The sequence below is a fragment of the Theobroma cacao genome, chromosome 7 (assembly GCF_000208745.1).
Source record: "Theobroma cacao cultivar B97-61/B2 chromosome 7, Criollo_cocoa_genome_V2, whole genome shotgun sequence".
Classification (NCBI taxonomy): Eukaryota; Viridiplantae; Streptophyta; class Magnoliopsida; order Malvales; family Malvaceae; genus Theobroma; species Theobroma cacao.
The window spans coordinates 4539907-4565151 of NC_030856.1; the positions used below are offsets into that span (position 1 = coordinate 4539907).

General features: G+C 36.2%; 5 protein-coding genes and 1 long non-coding RNA gene across 6 annotated transcripts; 5 read left to right on the plus strand and 1 right to left on the minus strand.

The window, feature by feature from the left end:
* Positions 473 to 2537, plus strand: LOC18593881 (CBS domain-containing protein CBSX5). Its single transcript, XM_007021288.2, has 2 exons — positions 473 to 999; positions 1376 to 2537. Exons 1-2 carry the CDS (start codon positions 626 to 628, stop codon positions 2223 to 2225), a joined length of 1224 nt encoding a protein of 407 aa, XP_007021350.2. The 5' UTR covers positions 473 to 625; the 3' UTR covers positions 2226 to 2537.
* On the minus strand, positions 5079 to 10794 carry LOC18593882 (ultraviolet-B receptor UVR8). Its single transcript, XM_007021290.2, has 6 exons — positions 10128 to 10794; positions 9105 to 9314; positions 7692 to 7802; positions 6684 to 7052; positions 6492 to 6599; positions 5079 to 5920 (listed from the first exon to the last, which is right to left on the minus strand). The coding sequence occupies exons 1-6, from the start codon at positions 10467 to 10469 to the stop codon at positions 5579 to 5581; spliced, it is 1482 nt and encodes a 493-aa protein (XP_007021352.2). The 5' UTR covers positions 10470 to 10794; the 3' UTR covers positions 5079 to 5578.
* On the plus strand, positions 11181 to 13819 carry LOC18593883 (general transcription factor 3C polypeptide 6). Its single transcript, XM_007021293.2, has 4 exons — positions 11181 to 11443; positions 11978 to 12028; positions 12602 to 12653; positions 13368 to 13819. The coding sequence occupies exons 1-4, from the start codon at positions 11318 to 11320 to the stop codon at positions 13565 to 13567; spliced, it is 429 nt and encodes a 142-aa protein (XP_007021355.2). The 5' UTR covers positions 11181 to 11317; the 3' UTR covers positions 13568 to 13819.
* On the plus strand, positions 15156 to 17362 carry LOC108662956. Its single transcript, XR_001928845.1, has 3 exons — positions 15156 to 15258; positions 16357 to 16410; positions 17231 to 17362. It is a non-coding gene; the product is annotated as an uncharacterized LOC108662956 (long non-coding RNA).
* On the plus strand, positions 17561 to 20269 carry LOC108662721 (disease resistance protein RFL1-like). The gene is made up of 3 exons (XM_018124222.1): positions 17561 to 17647; positions 18257 to 18396; positions 18766 to 20269. Exons 1-3 carry the CDS (start codon positions 17561 to 17563, stop codon positions 19586 to 19588), a joined length of 1050 nt encoding a protein of 349 aa, XP_017979711.1. The 3' UTR covers positions 19589 to 20269.
* Positions 19588 to 20079, plus strand: LOC18593884 (probable disease resistance protein At4g27220). Its single transcript, XM_018124223.1, has one exon. It carries the CDS (start codon positions 19588 to 19590, stop codon positions 20077 to 20079), a length of 492 nt encoding a protein of 163 aa, XP_017979712.1.

Sequence of the window (25245 nt, forward strand, 5' to 3'; positions counted from 1 at the left end):
ACTACATGACCCCAATACCTTAAAGCCTCTCTAAACAAATTTGGGAAAAAGCCATAAAGCATATGACAATGTTTTACACAATTCTTTGGGTGTTTCAGTTGATCATATATGCTTTTTTTTTTGGCCTGAAATAGAAACTTAACTTACTCTTCCTTTCTTTAATTAGGAAAACTTTTCATAACTTAAGCATGGTTGATACATTGCAAGATCAGGAAAACCAAGTAGGAAGATGAAGCCTCCATGGATTGCCAAGAGCGTCAATTATGAGCAAGAGGAAAGAATTACCATAAAGCAAAACCTACCCTGCACTAAACTCCTGACACTTTGACTTGAAACACCGTGAAAACACAACTAGACAACTGATCTGTAATCTGAATTATTCATTTCATTTCACATTACAGAACAAAATTACATGGACCCCACTATTTTTTTCTCACCGTTGGTACCTTACACCGTACCCCCTTCCCTTCATTTTCCAAGCAACTCCATCACCTCTCTTATATATAACCCCACCAACACTCTCCAATCTTCATCTATCTTCAAGAACACACAGAAAAAAAAAAGAAAAACCAGAGAAGAAAAGCTTTCTTCCCCATCTTTTGTTCTCCATTTCCGTAGCTTTTGCATGGCAGTGAGATTATTGTCACATGAGTTATCTGACCTCTGTCTTGGCAAGCCAGCGCTGAGGTCACTGTCTATAACATCCACCATTGCTGATGCAGTTGAGGTCTTGAAAACCTCTGATGAAAACTTTGTAAGTGTCTGGAGTTGTAACCATAAGGCTAAAACTGCTTCAGGGTTTGAATCAGCTGCTAGGTTTTCTGATGATGATGATGATGATGAGTGTAGATGTGTAGGCAAAGTTTGCATGGTGGATGTGATTTGCTATCTCTGCAAAGATGAAAATTTGGTGTCACCTTCTGTGGCCCTGAAGGAGCCTGTTTCCGTGCTCTTACCTAAGATTCCTGACCTTGTTATGCATGTGGAGCCATCTTGCAGGTACAGATAATGGAAATGTTTGGTTTATTTTTGAGTTTTTTTCTTTTTGCTCAATGTTTCTTTTTTGAGTTATCCAAAGTTCTCTGTTTTCTTTTCTGGAATTTCCTTCACTTCTTTCAATGCTTTGGCTATCTGGGTTGTTTTACATTTTCCCAGTTTTTGTTTTATCCTTGGGTGTTGTCAAGAATCAAGATAAACATTTTGTTTTGTTTTTGTCAGACTCCAAATTCATGGTCCCTGTTCAAGTCTCTCTTCATTGAAAACAAAATCAACAGATTTATTGCTGAATTTCAAGTAATTTTCCAAATAGTAAAAACATGTGAACAAATTTTTGGTGAATCTCCAGTTAACTTTAATCTCTGTTCTGTTTTTTCAGCTTGTTAGAAGCAGTTGATCTTATACTTCAAGGAGCTCAAAACCTAGTGGTACCAATCAAAACCAAGCTCAGCAACAAGAGAAAACAGCAGCAGAAGCCTTCACCAACCGTCACTATACACAAAGGCCGTGAATTTTGCTGGCTAACTCAAGAAGACGTGATCAGATTCCTTCTGAGCTCCATCGGCCTCTTTTCACCAATCCCTGCCTTCTCCATTGACAGTCTTGGCATCATCAACCCCGACATCCTCACCATTGAGTACCACTCCCCTGCCTCGGCAGCCACGGGAGCCATTTCTCGTGCTCTGGTGGACCAAACTTCTGTGGCTGTGGTTGACAGTGAGGGAACTTTGATCGGAGAGATTTCTCCCTTCACCTTGGCCTGCTGCGACGAGACAGTCGCAGCAGCCCTTAAGACCTTGTCCTCTGGGGACCTAATGGCCTACATTGACTGTGGAGGTCCCCCAGAGGACCTGGTCCGGGTCGTGACTGCGAGGTTGAAGGAGAGAAACTTGAATGGAATGCTGGAACATTTCACAATGTCTATGTCTTCTGGTGGATTCTCATCTGCATCTTCATCATCTGATGAGGAGTCCATGACAGCTCCAGTGTCACCATTGCCGCGGTCAGGAAGGCACAGTAGATCAATGAGTTATTCGGCCAGGATGGTGAGAAGAGCTGAGGCAATTGTTTGCCATCCCAAGAGTTCACTAGTGGCAGTAATGATCCAAGCTATTGCTCACAGGGTGAATTATGTCTGGGTTATAGAGGATGATTGTAGCTTGGTTGGAATTGTCACATTTTCTGACATTTTAAAAGTTTTCAGGGAACATTTGGACACCATGGCCTGACAAGATGAGAAGCTTTTTTTTTTTTAAAGTTTTGCTATTATCTGCTAGGCTTTTGTTGAGGCTAATAATGCTGCTGAGGCTGGTAGAAGAAGAATAAAATTTAGGAAAGTTGTGTGAATATGGACCATTTTTTTGTTTCTTTATTTAATTTTGTCATGTGGGATGAGGAGTTTGCTATCTGATTGTATTATTTGCAAGTGTTCTTTATATTTTTTTTCTCTTGTTTTCTAAGCTTATGTTATCTTTTCTTTTAACTTAAGATTATCAAAGAAGTAAAGAAAAGAATGCAAAAGTTCTTCCCTTTTTATTTCAGGATTCTGGTTTGAAGATTCTTCTCATGTGTTTGAAAGGTAGTTCTTGTAGGTCAAGGACCTTACGAACTTGGGAAAAATCAGGTAGTTGGAAAAAGTGAATCACAATCAACATGTGGGCACAATGGACTTGTTTCCCAGTTTCAATGTCTTTAAAAGACTTGTGGAGGAATCATTCAATTCTTCATGATGGACAGCTCATGGGCATGCCTGCTGTTCTAAATAAGTGCATATATGCTGCATGCTTTTATCAAATTGGCCTTACTTTAAGAAGCAGCTTGAGCTTGCAGATTGTAGGCCAGGGCATGTATTCAGTTTATAAGCTTTAAAACAGCATTTAGATGATGAGTTGTGTCATTGTTTTCTCAAGCAGTATTTTCTATTTTGATGGAAGGAAAAGGCATATCCAATTAAATTGTGGTGCTGACAGTTGCAGCAGAAGAAGTTAATGTTCATTTTTTTACTTTGATCTGGTAGGAGCCCCACAAAGAAACTTTTTAATGATGATTGTTCCCACACCTAGCCTATTGATTCTGTTAGTTCAGATCCAACCCTGTTAACCATAGCTCGAAAAGAGATGTGTTGGATACTGGGTAGTCTTCCTTTAATGATCTTACTGCTACAATATCTTGGTACCAACCAAAACTTGGCACAATTTGATTGTTTCTTGGTTGTTTTAACTAGTACTAGCTTATTACTTTCATCTTTTTTGGGGGTAAATATGGCTTCTGCAAACCTAAATTGAATTGGCTTGGATGGACAAGATTTTGCATAAACTTGAGACCCAGGATCATTTGTATTAATATGAAAATATACCTTCCATGGGATTTCATTAGTCTGTTAGAAGGCTTTGGTATGGTCATGTATGTGTCACAGTGGTCCTAGCAGAAATTAGGTAACAGATCACAATCTAAAGGCAGAAATGCAACAGGCTCTCCTTTCAGGTTTGAGATACTGTGATTAATACTACCGTAAAGAGAGAATCTTATGGTTCCTCATTGAAGTATTTGTGAACCATGGAAACCTGAAATCCTGGATGTAGCCTGGGAGAACAACTGAATATGATAATTCCACCATTGCTAGAAACTTAGGTTGGTTGAAATTGTGCTGCTATTACATAAGCCATTCATCTTTTCAAAGATCGAGTTGTGCAAGTGGCTGTCTATAAAGAAGGCTATAAAGAGCAAAGTTGAGGGCCTTCACAGATGGAAAAAGTTGGTGCATACTTTTAGAATAGTGTAATCCTGGAAATTAACCTGCATTTGAAGTTAGCTTGCAGTCAGATTTTGTAGGATGTAAACGACAATGACAATCACTTCCCAACTACAACATATCAACAGATTGTGAATATCTTTCTTTACCATCTGTCCCCCCTCCCCCTCCCCCTCCATTTCTGTTTTAAAAAGAAAGATAAAGGTCAAATTCACACCTAATTATCAGCAACGTTCTGATAGAAGCAACACCTTATAGATAGTATCCACCTGATATCTCATTATTGAGTCTTGTCAGCATATCCCTGAGCTGGCAAAAGACTAAACTTAAAAGGAGGCTGCAAAGTGGTTGGAAGAAAATGGGGATACTACCCAAATTAAGGCTATGCACTTTTATTTTGTTATTAATATTATTTATACCTGACATCAGCTAACTAAAAAGATTTTAATGCAATACATGTCGACGTCACAATATAATAAAATTAAAATTAAAATTAAAATTTATAGTCTCGATTATTGCAATAAAAGACGGTGGTATCATGCAAAATCAAGTCTCATCAATCCAGCTGGTGGATATTTATTTTGCAGAATGTGGATATAGTAATGTGAAAAGGATGGGTAACAGAAATACGTACACAAGGACCAAAACCAAACCTCCTCCTCCTTCCTGATCTGGGTTTGGTTTTCCATGCAAAGCCAAGTTTGTGGTCACCAGGTGTGGAAAGCCCCATGGTTTATATTAAACCTGGAAACCTACCCGTCGCCTTCCAAAAGTTTCCAGGAAATTTGTGAGTATCCGCCGTGCGTGCAGCGGAGAGTGAGGGAGAGATATTGATAACTGAAATACTTGATGCATGAATCAAGCCACCTGGTCTTGGTTCGTTCGTGTCATGCAAGCTAAATTTGTGGTGGATAAACAGGAAAGTTTAGTTTGAGCAGAGATTTAAGGCCTTTAAACAACTAAGACATGGGGGATTTGACGAGCAACCCTAGACATGTAGAAAAGATTATTTCAATATTATATCAATGACATGTGAGTATAAAATAATTAATGATAATTTTAATTAATGTCTAGTAGTCAACTGTTAATTATAAAAACTTATTTGATCCTTGGTTCTTAAGAATTAATTCTCCATTATCGTAGTGCTGGTGATGAAGTCCATGCACAATCTTCCAGTGGCATGGTATAGATTGACTATTCTGGAACATAATACGACCACAAAGTTCGAGTATTTCTAAATAGATGAAATGGTAGAATCATAAAATAAGTTTCAAATTTGTATAAAGATGGAATTTAAGAGGCAGGACCTGAAGTGTGACATAATCCTTGCTTTCACTCCCAAATTCCTAAATTTGTTCAGAGGAAAGTTTTATTCTAGTAGCAAAATAGCTATAAGACTCCAGGTGCATAACTTCCCTGGCTCTAGTGAAATAAGAAATTAATAGTCAAGCAATGTTTAAATACAGACTGATTCAATGCAGAAACGCAAGCATCGGGAGAAAATTTTCCTAAGAACTCCATGTACCATAATTTTGGTAGCAAAAGAATTCAAACCATATGTTATGACGGTTTGAGAAATAAGATCAAAGCAACTTTCTGAACCTGAAGAAGTATACTTCACAAGAAATATCGATAAAATGCCAGGAAGAAAGCAACTATTACAAGCTACATATTCAACTTTCTAAATACAACAGTTAGTGTTCAGCATGCACAGTTACAATTCATGTAATCCTACAAGAACTTTTATGAGGGGGGGAAAAGCAGTGTTTTCACCTCTTGAATAAGAACACAACACTAACCTCCAAAAAGGCAGATGATAGTTATTGCATTTCATCTGCTTTCTGAAAGAAGAGTTGTTTCTTCTTCCATTTCCTGAATAAAAATCTCGGTTGGTTCAAGGCAACCTCTCAATGTGTCATGGCCAAGTTGTGCTCGCTCATTGTCCCCAAACCCAAACATCCTCCCTTTGTGAGTTACCACCACAGTGTGATACAGACCTGTGCTGATCTGAGCAACATGGTGGCCTCTCAAGCTATCAAGGATTCTAGGTCTCATAACTTTATCAGATAAGCTCCTGTCTGGAAACCCAAGGCTCCCAAATCCCATCCACCCAAAGCCATAGACAGAACCACCATCAACCAGAACAAATGTTTTCCTCTTTCTTGCACAAACCTACAGCAAATGGTAACGATGGTCATTCAATCATGCAAGCAAAGCATGCCATTCAATTAGACAAAATCAACTGGATTCTTCTCATGGACACAGATGAAACAGTGGAGGTTAGAGAAGACAAGCATCCATGTCAACTTCAATATGCTTATAGGCATGTCAGAAAGCATTGATATGCAATCACAGTTAAGTATTATCAGCACATTACAGTTCAATTCTTCATTTAATTAAGGTAATAGTGTGCTCCAGAACAATACAATGCTGAACCAGCTAGGTAGGTAATACAGCCTGATATGTGTCACAATGACGTTGAATAGGTCGTACCGAGAAGGCTCATAGTTTCCAAAATTCTATCAATTTTGATGTGGATCCACGTTACAATTAAATGACTGAATAGCGACCGTAACCCATCTTAAAAGCCTTCCACAAGAAAAGGAAAATGGAAAGAGACATAGCTAGGAGGAAGATTTTGATATGGGCTTTCGGCATAGTAAACTTATAATAGCATATTGCATATCCTGATGCACTCAAACATTTCTCCATTGGAAATGTTACAATGATGGATGAAACTAACCTGCACAGCAAGCTGACTCTTAAGGCTGATCAAGTGTTCTGGAAGAGTCTTATCAATCTCATCTCCATGGCCTAATGCACCACAGTAACCTTTCCCCCAGGTATATACCTACAACCAGCATAGAACATTGAGAAACCACAAAAAACACACATAATCAACAACCACAAAGTTCAACTAAATTCAGAGACTCACGTATCCACTGGAATCAAGTGCCACAACATGCTCATCACCAGCAGAGACACGAAGAATATGAATTCCCTTTCTCTTAAATGTCTGGATTGCACGTGGCTGAAACTCGTTGTGCTGCTCCCCATGGCCAAGACAAAAATTAGAACCAGAACCAAAAGAATAAACTGCTCCATTGTCCGTTACAGCTAAAACATAGCTTGGGCCAGCAGCAATCTGAACTACAGAACCAACTCCCTTAAGCTGTTCAACCATTTTGGGGGTTGGTTGGTCTTGAGTGTCACCATGACCCAGCTGGCCATGGGTGTTAGTTCCACATGTATACAGATGACCTTGTCTTGTAAGGAACACAGTAAAATTCAGTCCAGCAGCTACCTGAAACAAGTTGAACCTTTCTAATATTAGACAAGAAAAGCTTTGGAAGAAAACAAGTACCTGCTAGGCGACTTGAAATCTTCAAAACCCATGATGCAAGGAAGATTCAGCAACTTCCCACTAAATTCTCATCATGATAATTATATTAAGGATGCATTATTCATTATTGCAAGAATTATCTATGCTCAGACCTGAAAACAATAAATGAAGTCTTAATCTATCACAAACAACTTGGTTTTTGAGGGCTTAAACCTTGCTCACCAACAAGCTTAAAACAGCAGTTTACACAACAATACTGCATATTGACTTCTCCTGAATTACATGCAAGCATGATGCATCATACTTATTAGGTTTCATGACAATCATCAGCCTAAAAGGATAATATATATAGTGATGACAGAAAACAGCTGGACAGGAACAAAAACCTAAGCCAATCATTCCAAAAATCCTCAAATACAGGGAAAATGAGAAGATAACAGAGCATCAATGACAGAAACAACAAAAAGTACAACCAATACAATTAAGACATTAACATAAAAATACAAAGAAGTTAAAGATCCACTTATTCTACAACCTATAGCACAAGCTGCCACCACCCTGAAGCACATGTTGCACACACAATGGTGATACGCACTCTACCTGTTTACAAGGAATTCCCTTCATTGCTTCGACAAGCCTTGGTCTAAAAATGGGGCGGCTTGTATCTCTGTGGCCACAACAAAAAGATGAATTGTCTCCACATGTGAAAACCTGAAAAATTAATTGGTGACACAACATGAATATGACGACCACTTGGTAAACTAATCACATGTATTTCAGTGTTGACAAAATAAAATGTGCATAGATGAGAAAATGTATTTCACATATAAAATTAGCCAAAACAGTACAACTTTATATACATTCAAGGCAAGGATCACTTAAAGCAAGTTCAACTGAGGCATCTAATAGATAAGAAAACATGTTTTTCAATAGGGCTGCACAACAATGAAGCAACATGAGCTTGGTTCATGCCAAGCTAGATTAGAACTCACCTGAGCCCATTCAACAAAGCTGTGGAGTTTGGCTCAAGTCTGCCGATTTCAAGCTTTTCATCTAAGCAAAACCGAGTTCAACCAAAGGCCTGTTCAACTAATCAGTCATCAGAGCCGGCAATGCAAGCTCATAGATGGCTATCCATACTTTAACAGAGCTCATTATATAGCCAACTCAGACTCATAAATTATACACTCTGCTTTCTAGTCTAGGTTCAGCTTGCTTCTGCCACGAACTTAATGTGGGAACACCATAAAGAGGTTGCTACTGTTACAAACCCTTAGCCCTCAAACCCCTAAGAAAATCATCTGTAGGGTCCACATCTTCATGAACTTTTTTTCAAATTTTCTTTGAATCAAGATATTAGGAACTGATCCAGCACTTAATAAAACTAACCAACTGGCACTATTTAAGAAATAAGAACTAAAGTGATTAAGCCTATACTTCAGAAATCTAAGGTACTCAAGCTTAAGTCAAATATCACTTTAGACAGCACAAATTGTCCAATCAATGCATTAAGAGCCCAGACAACCAAACTATGCTTTGAAAAAACATGCAAACATGCTACATGTTATGTTGCCTATGTATTTGCAATTGGCATTTGCTAGCAAACACAAAATTGAAGATCGTTAATAAGATAAATAACACTTCCTTAAAGACATGTTCACTAGATATAGCTCTAAAAAGTTCTCTGAATGTATTTACTCAGAGGTAAAAAATTCAACATTGGTGTCTTTCCAAATCATAATGTAATGTATTCCTAGTCTGAATCCAAGTTTAAGCAAGGGAATACAACATTGATGTTATCAGCATTTGCAGTCAGGTAAAATTAGACTTTTTCTAAAGGCAGCTGGGTCAAACATTCACAACCACATCAAACACTAACATGCATGTGCAATTACAAAGAAACTAGATTGACATCATCTGCTATGGAAAGATAGTCTGCAGCTCCTTTACAAAATGTAACTGACTCATGCTAACTAACAAACATGGGAAACTGAAATAAGATGAGTCACAAACCTCTCCAGACTGCAATATGAATGCAGCATGATTGTGAGAAGCTGACACCTGCATCACATTAGCTGGAGGAGGGAAGTTAATCCTGGTAAATGCTACACATTGTGTTGTTTCAGGACCATGACCAAGGACACCACACAAGCTGGAACCACAAGAGTACACTGATGAGTTGCTAATTAGCAATGTGTGATACCTTCCAGTTGTTATCTGCATCTGGTAAATCAAACTGATGAATAAGTGTTGAGTAACCAGAACTCTATTGATGGCAACATAGCATCTATAAGAGGTGGAGGCAGAAGCAAAATTGATTTAACAATGCTATGGACATTAAAAAAGAGATAACTTTAAATAACAACTTTTCATATTTTCTTCTATAGTAGGCCTAATATTTTAAACTCATCTAAATTGCTTTTGGGTTCTTGTTGTGAGCTCAAAGAATACTATTTTTCTGCTATTCTAATGCAAAAAGAAAAACTCAAATGTTCCTGACCAAAATACTACTAACAACTATAACTCAATAACATAATTCAGCGTGATAAGCAAATCAAATAATATCATACCAGAAACAAAGTTTTCTAGCAAAAAGCATATGATAAGGAACTATCAAATAACCAATTGTTAAAGCAAGTAAAAATGCAACCCAACTAAATACTGATTAATCCACTCTTAAAGCAGGGTAGAATTTGGCCTAATTTCAACTTAAGCATAAGTTAAGACTTCGTTGGGATGTTGCTTTTATTACATACTATTTGATATTTGTTTCCTGTTTCTTCAAAAATTCCTATAAAATCATATTTGATAACCAGTTAAAAGCATAATTACTCCATAGGAAACTAAAACCAGGCATTTTATTATTCACAAAAACTTTAAATGCCTTCATACTAATATTTCCTTTTATATCCAAACGCGCCAAAAAAGCAAACCATAGAAGAACAAACAGAATCTACGTCTGAACTAAATTCGAAACATTTATCAAGTTAACACACAAAAATTAAAGTTATTGAAAAAAGAAAAAGAAATAGTTACATTGCCTGCAGAGGTTTGGACCATATCCGACGACTGCTCCACTGATTGCAAAAACCTCAAAACTCTCTTCCAATTCCCATCACACCTGTCAAAAACCTCCCTTTGACTACTCCAGCTCATTCCACTATAAACCTCATTCGTCGCGCACAGCTGAAACGCCGCCAGATCCACCAACGACCTGAATTTCGTCGGATAAATCCCGTGGCTCCCTCCGAATGTTCTCGAAGTCAACTCCAGCGACACCAGGTCAACGGCACTTAGCCGTTTGCCTGACGTTAGGATTTCCAAAATTAAATGCGACGGTAATTCCTCTATCGAAAACAACCTACTCCGATCAGCCATTGAATAATTTAAAATAAAGAATTGAATTTTCTTTTTTGTTTTTTGCAATGGAAATGGAAGGGATTTAGGGTTTTGATTTAAAAAAAAATCAAATTTTGAGGCGAAATCTTAAGCAATTAAAGCAAATTATAAAAAAAGCATCGGAAGGGAGGAGGATTGAGAAATTTAATCGCGATTGATGCTTTGATTGGAAACTAATCATCAGATGAGATGGATCTGATCACTCGATCACCGTTCAAAGTTTTTACTTTCAGAGAGAAAGAGAGGAGGTTTGGATTTTCATTGATCTGCCAAAGGAAATGTGAAAAAGGCATATAAAGGAAAAGATCAGTGAACTGAGGAGCTCTTTTTTTCTTTTTAATTTTATTCACTTGGAGAAAATGATATTTGATTTGGTAGAGTCAGTCCTAAGATAACAACAAGAATAGAATTAATGAAATTTCAACACGTATGCAGAAGTTTCCTTCAGATTACGTGTCGGAGGCTGATTGCATAGATGACGACAAGTTAGCGGATCTACACAGTGCTTTCTCGTTTGCAGCAGAAAATCTATTGAAGTTTGTTCAGTTTTTGTCTTTGGTTGTGGATTCCACTAGTTTGTTCGTTCTCCCACGCTGTTCTGTCCGAAAAATTGAATCACACGTGGCGCTCTTAAACATCGCCACCTGGAGAACATTAACCACCCCCTTTTTTACTCAGGCATTGCGCGCCCCCGCGTAAAATAATAAAACGCAGCGTTTTGAATCTTTGCAAACCCTAACCTCCATGACCAACACAGCCCACAGTTATTGCTGCAACCAAATTCCGTCACTAATTCAAATTCATTTTTTTTTTGGTGGGTCATAGCAATGGAGGAAAATAAGAAGGCTGATGGCCTTGAAGAGGAAGGGGGAGAGTCAGAGTATGTATTGCTTGATCTTGATGCTGTTTCTGGGCAGATAGACATTCCTCCAAACGCACCTTACACTCTCTCAGTAGGCTCCGAATCTCATGTTATTTAATTTCTGAAGTTTTTTAAATTTTGGGATTTTTGGGATATATGGGATAGAAGAAGCTTTACCTTAGATCATGTCTACCCTAAAAGAATAGTAGTGTTCTTACTGCTGCTTTAATTATGGAGGAGTTTATACCAACTTGTGTGTATTTATGTGTATGTGTGCCTTGTGTTAGTTGTTGGATGAAATAGAGTTTAGCCTGTTTATGCTTTGGTCCTTTGATTGGAGCTCTGCTGCAGTTGAATTTTCATTTAGTTTGATAGCAATGCATTACTGTAGCTTTTGATGATCTGTTTAGAAGTGTGCCTTCACCTTAGATGTTGCCTACCTTCTTACACTCTTGGTCTACCCTTTCCATATCCTACTTCTCACTCTCCGAACTCCATGAAGTATTTCTTGTCTGGAAATCTTTGTTTGCTTGATGAACTAGTATTTTGTTGTCAGTTTTGTATACGATTTCATTTTTGTTTTTATTTTACGATATTGTGATTATCAGGTTATTATGAATTTCAGGGTCTTGATACGACGAATCCAATATTAATCATAGATGAAAAAGTGAAGCTGGTGAGTTCTTAGCTCACAAAACTCTAGTCTTTACCTTGAGCAAGAAAGGTTCTGGGTTATTTATGTTTTGAAAGTTTTATTTCCTTTCAGGATTACCATTTTACCCAACAACTAGGGACTATGATTTTATTTTTTTATTTAAGTTTCTATATCTAGAAATTCTATTGGTCTATGAAAATTTCAAGTAGTGCATGGGAAGGATGTAAAGAATTCAGAAAACCATCCACTGAATCTGATATTTGCACATAAAATGGAAGATATTCTTTATAGGTTCTTTTCCAAAGCATTCACATTCAAGATTCTAGCTGCCAGGCACTTTCTCCTCCTCTTATTTCTTAAGCAAATCTGTCAAACTCACCCCTTTACAAATTTCTTGCAGTAGTTTGTATGTCCCCAATAGGCTTCAGCTATTCCTCTTATTTTTTACCCCATGGTTTGAACTTTAATAAACACCTAATGATTGCTGGGATCAGAAAGTTTTTACTTAATGAAAACTTTTGTCTTCTTAGTTAGTACTTTTTGCATTTTACTTAATGAAACTTTTATCTTCTGAGTACTTTTTCTGATTTCCAGATTGGAGAATATGAAGAAACAATTGGGACCTGCCTTGTCTTCTCTGAAGATGGTAAACAACTTTTCGTAACATAATCCTTTATAATGGGGGCTAGACCAATAAATTTTAAATAATGAACTAATTTGCTAGCTTGACTAGGATGTGGTTAATTGTCATCCATTCTCTCTCTCTCTCTCTCTCTCTGTGTTGTTATTATTTTACATGCTCATGCGTACGAGAATTGGAAGTTAAAGTTTCCTTTTATTAGTTTTCATATAATAGTAAACAAAAAAAGCATGGAAGAATTAACTATGTGAGATCTTAAAACTGGAATTGATTTTCCGATTACCATTTTTGTTTTCATAAGGATTTTTTTTTGTTTCCTTCTACGTGTTTTGTATGTCTTAGGTGCACAGATTCCAAAAGTTTTTTATTTTTCTATGAAATTGCTGCATTGAATTTGAGGTTAAGTTGAGTCTCTAGCTTTTAGTTTTGTTGAAAATTTTATGCCTAGGGAGCTTATGAGCTGGGACGGACATGAAATTATTGGCATGTACTTTCCTGTCCTAAGTTTTATCTATGTGTCATTCCCTGCTCAAGCTTAGATTAGTTTACTGATAAGGCGTAGGGTTGGTTTATTAATATTGGTACTTTTTTATTTTGTTTATATCCTGTTCCAATTGCATATCAAGATTGCTGGGGAAGTTGCTTCTGTGATTTTCTCACTCGCTTTTCTGTTTATTACTGCACAAATTAAGAATTTGTTGTACCAATTATTCTTTGCAGAACCTTCCCCTGTAGCTCATGAAGAGACAGGTCCATCAGAAGCAAATCTCTTCTCAGGAAAATATATAATTGATCCAAATCAAGCTCCAAGAAAGCAAGTAAAACCAGTTGCCCAACTTCACAAGATTCTAAAGTTTCGACTGTTACTAGATGATGACGCCCAAGATGAAACAAAATCGCCAACTAATTCAAATTCATAAATGGCAAACTCTAATTTGTAGTCACTGTTTAATGTACTTTGTTAATTGTGAAAGTTATTTTAATGTAATTCAAGCATAGTTATGCTCTGCATTTTCCCATACCGCTGTGTGGTACCTAGAGTTCTGTAATATTGCTACTTCTTGGCCGAATTGTAAAGGAGAGCTGTGATTGGAAGTTGGTGGTCAATACAGATTCTTTGTAAATGTTTTTAATCAAATGCGAGGAGGACATTGCCAGGAGTTTGGACCTTATTCTATATGTAAATTCTGATATCATCTGTTCTTTTAGAACCCAAACTTTCAACCATGTCTGAAAAAATAAATTCCTTACAGTTTTTATGGCTAGCATTTCATGATTGAATCATGACTTAAAAACAATAACGTAACTGGAATTTGACAGATTATGGAAGCTGGAAAGTGTCAAATGTGCGAGCCCTTGCTGTTGAATTCCATCACAGACTGATGACTCATAATTTTGGTCATTTCTCTTGCTTTTCTTTGCACTTTATCTTCTTCATTCCACCCTCTTTTTCCTCGAGTGAATATCAATCAAGATGCTAACAACCATTTGCATATACTTGTACCAGTAGTTGATTCACTGCTTGTTTGCTCCATACACTTGTTCTTAACAGGGTTCTATAGTTAGTAAGGGAGTTTGCTTCTGTTACCTGTTGGGTCTTTTTTTTTTTTTTCCTATTCAAGGTCTTGCAGAAGCATCAGCCGGTCTAAGAGCACAAGGAAGGTCCTATTACTTCTGGTATTCTATTTCTTTTTATGCTCATAATGCGGAAGAAAGTGTGCTTATTCTGCTTCATGATTGTCGTGATTTGCTTTCTCTTCTCTGTCTGAGTTATGCTATTCCTTTTCCTCTGTTTCAGTTATAACTTGGTTAATTTTCTGATTCGTTAGTAACATGAATATTATGATCATATGTGCTTAATCTGATACAAATCATTTAGCTAAGGACAACCCAAAGATATTAATGAATGTAGAACTTCATTTGGGAGTTGGAATCTGCAGATTGGCTGGCCTTCAAGAGCTTAAACTTTCCTTTAGTACTGTCGATTGGTATTCAGATGGAACCAATTTCACTCGGTGTAACTAAGCCACTTGGGCTTTCCCACATGAAATACCCAAAAACCGTGGGGAGAAAACATGGGCAGATAATAAAAGTGGAACAAAGTAGTTGACTTTTGACTCTGCAAGTGCCAAAAATTTTAACATAAACAATAAATAAGGCAAATGGAATCCACCCCTACCCTTCAATTTGCTTTAAGTTTTCTTCATGACAGTGTAATACCCTTCACAAAGTATTTATTATAAAAAAAAAATTAAATTAAAATTATTAAGTTATAGTTTTATAAAGATAATAAGTAAATATTATTTTAGTATTTTATTTATTTACAATTATGACTTTGGGTGTCTTAATAATTAAAAAAATAGAAGAATGAGTCTTTAAGTAAAAGAAGAAGTTTAATTAAGTCAGTTTTATTATCACGTTTAAGTTAGTGGAATTAAGGTCAGTTTATTTATCCATTTAAGTTAGTGGGGTTAGGTAGTTTATAAGTTTTAAAAGAACAGACAACAACTTACGTTAGTTCATTTATCAGATTCAAACAACAGACAGTCAGAAAGGCTTAATATCAGGGAAGAAGAAAGACAGAGGAGAGGGAAAGAGATTGCTGATTAAGGTATGTTTGGGAATTATATTTTCATAATTTGGGTACAAAAACCCTAAATTAGATATATTTTCTTTTTTTTTTATTTAATTCGGTACTTTTCTGATGACTTTCCGGTAGCATGATGGGTACCAATGGAAAGGCCTTGAAAAGATCTTTCCAATGGTTTTTGTAGCATCTTGTTTGGCCTTATGGTTAGGAATATATGAATTTTTGAAGTTAATTAGAAATCTGGTTTTCAACAGTTTTGACAGCCCGACTTTGGGTCACCGGAACTCCATATTCCGGTGACGTTTTTGGTCGTTTCTTTGAGGGCTTTTGAAGTATGAAATTAGATGTTTAATTTGGCGTCAATAGCTCAATTATAGGCTTCCTGTGTTAAGAGAATTGGAGCCTCAAAGTAGGCTCATTGATACTGGAAACCCAGAAATCTGGGTATTTCTGTGATGATTTCTTGGATTTTGGCTTTCGAAACTTAGGAATCTTGTGGTCTTTTTAATCTAAACAAATTTTGGTCTTGTAGTATGATATGCATACTTTAAATTGGTGTTGATTTCATCACTGGAAATAATTCGGGTTAAGAGTTATAAGAGTTCAAAGTAGGCCAAATGGCCATTTAGATTCTGAAAATTTCAGAAAACAGAAAATTTCTTTTTTTTAAATTTGTTTTAAAATTTGATTTTAATTATTATGTGATAAATTCTATTGTAAATTTCATAAATATTGGATATGTGATTTCTACTGTATTTTTATGTTAAGAAGTGTGTATCTTTATATTTTATAAATTTATTTCTTAAATTAGTAAATTTTATAAAAATATCAAAAATTAAGGATAAAAATTATAAATATGATTTTTTTATGAATGAAATTAGTGTTATCTTTCTATCAAAAATTAAATCGTTACTATTTTATGATTTAAGTTTAATTCTCAACCTTATTGGAAATTTTATTTAATTCAAAAATATAAATAATAAATAAGTATATNAAAAGTTCAAAAATTGTAATAGGAGTCGCTACACACCCTAAGTGCTTATGATGGTCAACGAAAAGTCGCCTTGTAGGATCTGTTTGCAAATTTAGTTCTGATTTTTGTGTTTCTCGAAATACTAGGCTACTAAGAGGATTTTCGGATTTGCTACTTGAAAGTAAAATTTACGAGATCATGTAAGTGACTGATATCCCTTCGGTGTTTTCACACCTTAAAAATTAGCTTCAATATGAATTTGTACATGAGATATAATATTTTGTCCTATGATTTATTAAAAATCGGGTTAAGCATGCAAAAATGTATATGTATATGAGTTTATATGTTGGATTTAGAATGTGGTTTATGCAAAACGTGATTTCTGAATTGGAAATTTGTTCATGACTTGGTATAATGTATACGTATATGTTTTCGCGAATATAAACATAAATATTTAGTTTGAAACGAATATGTTTTTGAGGTGTATGAGATATGCTTGAGAAATTTAATACACTGTTTTATGAACTTTGGGTAATCTAAAAATATATATTTCTATTTTGTCTCCTAGTATGGCTATGCTCTGACCCTGCCAATGGAGGTTAAATGTTGGCCATGTCGACATGTACTCTGTGATTAGAGATCGATCTCCCAACCGTACCACCAGTTACAGAATAGTGGTATCTGTGATATCTGTTCAATGCAGCCAATGGTTGCTTCTTCTGACCCATGCCACTGGGGTTAATTGTGGTTCTATTTCTGACCTATGCCACAAGGGTTAAGTGTGGTCGTAGCATGTTACAGGAGACCATTAAAAGTTAAATATGGTGAATATATTTGTTCTGTTATTTGAATGCGCAAATTTTGAAGTATGTGATTCCAAATAAGATTACCCAATATTTTGTCTTGGCATTTGTAAATGATATTTTGCCCTAAATGTTTTAAGTATGCTTAATCCGGCTGAAGGGATGTTAGTTATTTGCTGAGTAGTTGGACTCACCCCTACCTTCAAATTTTGTTCAGGTTGTGATTTGGTCAACCACGCGGGAACTTTGGGGGGTGATGTTTAATTTAGTAGCACTTAAATTATCTATGATTTATTTAAATATTATGAACATCGTACTATCTTAATTAGTATTCAGACTTTTATCTTGACTCAGTAGCTTTATGGTTTTAGAGATTTAATTTTGAATATTGTCAAATTATGATATTTGGAAATTCTGTCAACAGATATAGTTTATAAATCACTAAATTCTTCAGGTATATTAGTCTCTTTTAGTAATGATTTAAGATATATATTTTAGAGCCTTGCATGTCTGTGGGATTATATCTTACAGGTATGCGGCGTCTGTCATGTCTCGGGTCTGGGGCGTGATAGACAGTTTCCATGAAATTGACCATGTAGGTTATTTCCCTTCTCCTGGTTGTGAACCTTCCCTGGTACCTCCCTTGTTTGTTCTTGGTATTTCTTCCTTCTATCCTTTTTATTTGCTCCACAGTCTATACACCTTGTCTAGCATAATTCTACCGCTGGCAAGGTGATTGCTTCTTTTTATTAGCTCGGTTTTTTCTTCACTGCCTTACAGAAGGTAACTTTAATTTCTAATACTCTTTCTTTTGACTCTTAAATCATGAGAGATTTCATGCATGCCATGAAATATTTTTCTGCTCTTTTCTGCTAATACTTTCTCAGCTTTACTATGATCTTGACGAGTCTTGACGTTGATAGTTGTTGATTTTGGTTATTAACTTGTTTGAAATATTTTTTGGATGCTTCATGCTCAAGATGCATGAATATTTAGATCAAGCACTTAGATAAGGCAGGATTAAGAACTGCAAAACCCAACTAATCTGGTAGAGCTTACTTTTTAGATGAGGAACTAAAGTCAACAAAATAAGCAGTTTGAACTGAAGTAGCTGGAACTTTATCGAAAGGGGTTCTTAAGGGAGCTCTTTAGAGTCTGTTTCTACTTTTGAAATTCTGTTTTGTTATTACAATTAGTTATACTTATAGCTGCAAATTGATGAGTAAATTTCAAATTGTTGCAGGTATCCAGATATTTTCTCAGGAGTCCAGACATACCTCTATATCTCTATCCAAATTGTGTTAAAATGAGTAAAGCATTAAAAAGTTTCATGCATGTGGAAATTTTGGTTATGAATGTTGACTATTATGGACTTGTCAGAAAGTTTGTTTTTGTTTCTTTTACTGTTTTTTGCAACATTGGCCTTGGATTTATGAGAGAATGAAGAATTTGTTGCTAAAGTGACAAAAGCCTGGAGCTCAGAATTAGAAATCGTACTAAATTCTGAGGAATAGCCAACTTGTTTACCAATTATAGGCTTCTTAAACTATCTGTTTACTGCATGATTTCTTTTAAAGTTTACATTGTCATGACAAAGCATTCTAATGCCGTGTATTGGGTGTTATGCAGGGACTTAACTGAACAAGTGGGAAAAATTTTTGAAGTTGCATATACTATATGGAGTATAATTGGAAAGCCCTGGGATTTCCCTGGAGGCTTTGATCAGAATTTAAAACATATGAAGTGAAAAAGGGATGCGCTAAATGGTCAGAAGGAAGACACGACATCAAGAATTAAAGCAGAGCTGCATCCGAGAAAGAAAGTCAAGAAAGAAGTTGAGCTGTGGGTGGAAAATGCTGAAAGGATAAATGTCGAAATACAGAACCTAGAATCTGAAGTTGAAGCTGGCAGCTTTCTCTCATGCGGATTCCTTGGAAAGAATGTTCGTAAGAAGATAGAAGAAGTTGAAGAACTTCTTGAAAAGGGCAGATTTTCTGATGGCTTAGTTGTTGATGATCCTTCATGGACTGGACAGGTGTTTCCAACGCCAAGTTTAGTTGGTGAAACAATAAAACTTAAGAAGGATGAAATTTTGGGATACCTGATGAATAATGAGGTTGTAAAGATTGGAGTTCATGGAATGCCAGGAGTGGGGAAAACAAGTGTCATGAAGCTTGTCAACAATGAACTCCTAAACGATGCAGACAACTTTAATATTGTAGTATGGGTTACTGTGTCAGGAGAAAGAAGTGTTGTTGTACTACAGAATAAGATTGCACGGGCAATGGGTGCTGTTATTTCTGAAGATGAAGATGAAACAATAAGAGCTGGGATACTATCTGAAATATTGGGTCAAAAGGGCAGGTATGTGTTAATCTTAGATGATGTACGGGAGCATTTTTCTCTCGAGGAAGTTGGAATTCCTGAGCCATCTGCAAGTAATGGGAGTAAATTAGTGCTAACAACCCGATCATTGGATGTATGTCGACGCATGGATTGTCAAGAAATAAAATGGAAACACTTCCTGAAGCAGATGCGTGGAGATTGTTCTTGGAAAAAGTTGGTCCAGATTTAATGAATATTGCAGATTTAGTGCCAGTTGCAAGATCTGTTGCTCAGCATTGTGCTGGTTTGCCACTGGCAATAATTGCAGTTGCTAGTAGCATGAAAGCTGAATATAGCCTTCCTATATGGAGGAACGCATTCAATGAATTGAATAGGAATGTCCAGAGTGTCAATGGAGATGTTAAAGACATGGTGATTCAGAAATTGAGATTCAGCTATGATCGTTTGAACGATCCAAAAATTCAGGAATGTTTCCTCATTTGTGCAGCATATCCTGAAGATTCTGGCATCCATAAGGAGCATCTGATAAGGAACTGGATTAGAGGGCGATTAGTGGATGATATGGGTGACATGCAAGCAAACTTAGACAGAGGCCAGGCTATCCTAAGAAAACTTGTTGACAATTGCTTGTTAGAAGATGTTGGGAATGGAACAGTGAAAATGCATGATCTTGTAAGAGATATGGCATTGCGTATCCAACATCAGCTTTATTCCTCATAAAATTAACTTTCAATTAGAGCCAAATGTACAAAGAGTAGGTGCCGGTGCTGTGGAAAGGAAAGACATATCAAAGGGAGTGATTGTTTGCTATTTTGTTTCCCAACAAGCTGAAATTCCCAAGGAACATCCAGACATGGCTCTATGTATTTCTTAGTAATTGAAGAAAATAAAGAAGTCCTTCTTGTTTTAATCCTAGCGTTATGAAATAATTAACACTATAAGGAACCTAGAAATTGTCGCATATGAAACACTTCAGCCTGCATTGATCTTTTTTCCATCTGCAAATGACAAAATTGTGGCATACAAGTATGGAATCCACTGACTTGGGATTCATAATTTTTCTAACTTGTTTCATTGCTCTTTACTTTGATCCTTTCAATGGTAGCCAAGTGGTATCATTAACAAAGAACTCACTGCATTCTGACTTTCTGAGGGCTTCCATCGCTACTGCTCTTTCTTGTCTAAACAACTAGTCAAAGGTGGGTTCCATTCTCTGCATCTTAATTTTAAGTTTCATGTACTGCAACAAAGCTGCTATTATATTCTTTATCATGCTTCCAATACAAGATATTTTTGGTCCCTATGGTATTTTTCTTTTTGAAATCATTGAGTTAGGCAAGAAACTCTGTAACTTCCCATTTCTTGCTTCCTTCTTATATCAATAAAATGCAACAAAATTACTTACCTAATTCCATTATATGCTCTTAATTCTGATATCTAATTACTTACAATTACACTTCAAAAAAATGAGTTCCTGAGTGATTTTCTTCCTTGTTTATATGCTTATATAATTATTTTTTTTTGAAAGGTGATTTTATTAGCACTAAGCCACCATGCCATCCAAAACATTTTAACTGTATGCTAAAGACTTGTACTGGCATAAGACATGTAGCTTGTGTAACAAGAAAAATACAATTACCAAAGGGAAATTGCTTCATAGAGTTCTTTCCAGTTTCCTTCCCTAACTTGAGCTAATGAAACCAAAAGAGCTCTCTACCCTTTTCCTAAGACGTGCTGTACAGAAGAATAACAGAAGTTTTAAGATTTCATCAAGCACGTCTTTCTGTGACCTTTTCTAAACAGAAGAAAACGTCAAATGTAGGATCCAATCAAGAACCAAACAAATCAGAAGGTCCCGGCAATCAAAGTCCACCATTCAAGAACTTTGCTTGCACTTTCTGCCATCCACAAAAAATCTTATCAAAGCACTCAAGAACAGCCGGAACAGAAGAAAACAACATTCTTCCCAGGCTGCTGCAAGCAGTGCCTTCTTTGCTCTCTTCCAACGTCAAGGACTATTACCGTAGAACCATTTCTCAGACGAACAATGGCACTTCTACTAATCATCCTTGGTACACGACTTTCAAAAGCTCCAAAAGCTATGCTATAGGACTTCCCAACCTGTTGTTCTTTAAGCTTACTTCCACAGCAGATTGATCGCCCTCTTATGCAGCCAACAACGTCCATCATGCTCCTCCTGGAACTGCTAAACAGCCTTATTCACCACTCCACCTGCATCATCAGTAGTTGAAACACCCATCAGGCCATCAACGCCTCTCTTCCCTACCATCCTTCTTCCTCTCCCGATCCCTTAAATCCCCTGCTAAGGAGAAAGTCCCTTTGTGGCCTCAAGGAAAAAAGAGGGCATTCATGAGAACCCCTGCCAGCTCCAATAGAAAATTCTTTAATATAGAAGAAGCGCCAGCAGCTCCCTTCACCCAACCAAAAGTTCCCCATCCCTTGTCTCCTGCTCCCACTTCCATTTACCTTTCCTCCCTTCAACACTCGTTCTCTCCCTCCCTTTCAGTTTCAGCTTCAGAACTTTAGACATACTTCACCACATTACTTCCTTGATTCTCCTTCTACTCACAATGAATGAAAGGATTTCATGATCAACCCTGCCAGCTACTAATGTCAAAGGAAGGAACACCAGCAACCCATCCACCAACCGATTTCATAAAAAATTCAACCATCGCCAGCCAACAAACTCTCCCACAAAGAACCCACTCCAACAACCCCAACCCTCACACACAAGTTCCCCATCCCTTACGCAAATCTTCCCCTGCCTCCCACTTCCATTTCCATCGACCCTTCGAATGCTTACTTTCTCAGAAGGGTCCCTCCATCAATTTCTACCTATGACAGCTTTGCAATATCCACAGTAAAACACCAAATCACAGAAAAAAAAAAAATGAGCAAAGGAGAAGTTGTTAAAACCCATAATTTAACTCTCGCTGCCCCAAAGATCACCAGTGTTAACTTATGGTCATCCAACCATTCCTGAAAAAACTAGTTTCAAAACTTTCAGCCAACCAATTCAAAAACTATTATCCTATACAATTATGAAACAATATGTTTGATTCACATCTTTGATCTCTTAACTTGACTAATGGAGTCTACTTCATTTACTAGTGGCTATGATTATGTGGATAAAATCTACTGGGATACATTATAACGATCATTTGGTGTTACGTATAGGGACGTACGACCATGGATTTTATTCTGAATAAGGTTTATAAACACTGGGACAATCATAGAAGCCTTCACCAGAACATGATTAACCTAAAAGGAAAATTGGAGGGTTTAAATTCCCTGAAGGAAGACACTGAATCAAGAATGAGGCTAGAGCTGCATCCGAGTAAGCAACTCAAAAAAGAAGTTCATCTATGGTTGGAAAATCTTGAAAGAATAAATGGTGAAATACAAAACCTTGAACAAAGAATTGAGGAAAGTAGTGCTGTCTTACGTCCCTGCTTGATAATGGCCAACCATCTCCTCCTCCTTTTAAGCAAATCGTTATATCTTCATGGGAATGGTGGGTATCAGTGAAGTGGGACCATCCCAATGCCAAGTCTCTATTTGAACCATTTGTTGAGTTCAGTGACCACTGATTTGTATATCTCTCTCCTTATTTGCCTGACAAAAATGGTACGTAACTCAACAAAGCATCACTCCTTTTCTATATGTCTTATATTATGTTAATTGATTTCAAGCATCTCTCTCCCTTGATCATCTATTCACTTGAAAGTAAGCAGTCACATCTGCTTGTTTGTTGGTTAGTCGACATCTACTGCATTTGAATTTCAAATATAAATCATATACTAATCATTATTTCTGTTGAACATTAATACTTAATCTGTGAAGCAAGTTTCCTGAAGTCATTGGCGGGGAGTATCAGTTCTGGAGGTTGAAGAAGTTTTTCAAAGAACAAAACGTTGCCGTTCGAGACTTAAGAAAAAGCTGAGAGCAATACGATGGTTCGTAGTGTCGTTTAGTTTGTTTCTTATTTTTCAGTTGTTATACGCAGTGTTAAGTTGTCGTTTTTGGTTAAGTTGAGTCCAATAGATATCATTTTGATGTCGTTTTAGTCTGGTTTTTCATTTCTGTTTTCAAGGCTAACGGTCATGGATCCTTCTTCTTGTTTTTTGTTGAAGCTATGCTTTGATTGCAGTGAAGTTTTCCTCTTGATCCGGTTTATGAGGAAAGTCTGTAATTGCTCAGTATAAATACAATTTTGAAAATTGGATCCGGCTTTTTGGATCCAATATTTTGAGCACAAATTTCTTTCTCTGTTTTTCTGCTCAAAATCTCTGAACTTCTTTAACTAATTTTCCCAGAAAAATCAATGATAAGTTGTTTTCTTCAATTTGTATCAGAGCACTGAGTGATCTTAAGGGCCTAGGTGGTAATATAATGACTTCCAGATTCAATTCATCAACTCCACCAAAGTTTACCGGAGAGAACTATTCTTTCTGGAGTGTGAAGATGGAGGCATATCTCAGAGCCTTCACGTTGTGGGAAACAGTGGAAACAAATGAGGAGCCAGTGCAAAGGAGAGCTAATCCGCCTATAGCTCAGATTATGCAATTTGAGGAAGACAAAGCAAAAAGGTACAAAGCTCTGTCTTGCCTTCACTCAACTTTATCTTATGAGATTTTTGCTTGGTTATGCACTTGAGATCTCCTAATCAAATTTGAGATTATCTGAGGGATGAAGTTTTTGGAAGTGAACGAACTAAGCAAATTCAGGCTTTCAACTTAACTCAAAAGTTTGAAATGCTTAGAATGGAGGGTAGTGAGAACATTATAGCATGTTTGGTACAGGGAATAGCTAAGCCATTCTCTGTCTATTCCCATGTATTCTCTTTACCCCTGTTTGGTAAACAATGTCATAAGGAATAACTATTATTTAGTATTAGCTATTTCTTAAAATGGGGTGAAACTCAGGCTTAACTAAACCCAAGCTTCCCTATGGATTTGCTATTTTATGGCTGGGGAATAGCTTTAAAATCTGATAAGATTAAAATACCCTTTATAACTTAAAAATATTACAACCTTAGACTTATATATATTTCTTTTTCTTATCAGTTTTCCTTCTTCTTTCTCTCTCTTATCACGTTCTTGCCTCTCTCGTTCTCTCTCTAACTTGCACTCATCACTGGAGATGATGATGGCGGCGATGATGACGGCGGTTTCATGATCGAATATGGTCAGAAAACATCAATCTAGTACTTTTCGACAAGATTCAATCGAAAAGTTACCGGATTTGGGATCCACGACCTGATTTGGCTGCGAGAAGCACCGAATCTGGTGCTTCCCGACTAGATCCCCACGGTCGGATCTAGCACTCCACAACTAGATCTAGTCACTGAAAGCACCGATTTGGTGGCTTAGTGGCCAGATCCAGTCACATAGTGTGCCAGATCGACATTTCATTACATCGATCACATTTCTGATGGCTGGCCCATGGAGAAGAAGAAAGGAAAAAGGAAAAAAAATAGAATAAAAAAGAAAACATTATTTATAAATTTAAAAATTAATATTTTAAAATTAATATTTTATATATAATTTAAACATTATTAATATTAATATGGTAAAAATATTAAATATTAATATTTTAAAATATTAATGTTTTATTTATTAAATTATTAATATATTAAATTTTTAATAAACATAAATAAAAAATAAAAAATGAAAATAAAAAATAAAAAATTTTACTAATATTTTAATAATAAAATTATTAAATTTTAAAAATTTTAATGAAAATAAAAATTAAATAATTAAAAAAATTTTGCTTATATTTATCTTTTGGTATAAATTTTACTAAATTATGTAAAGAGTATTTTGTTGTTTTAAAAAATAAATATTATTATAATAAAAAGTTTTA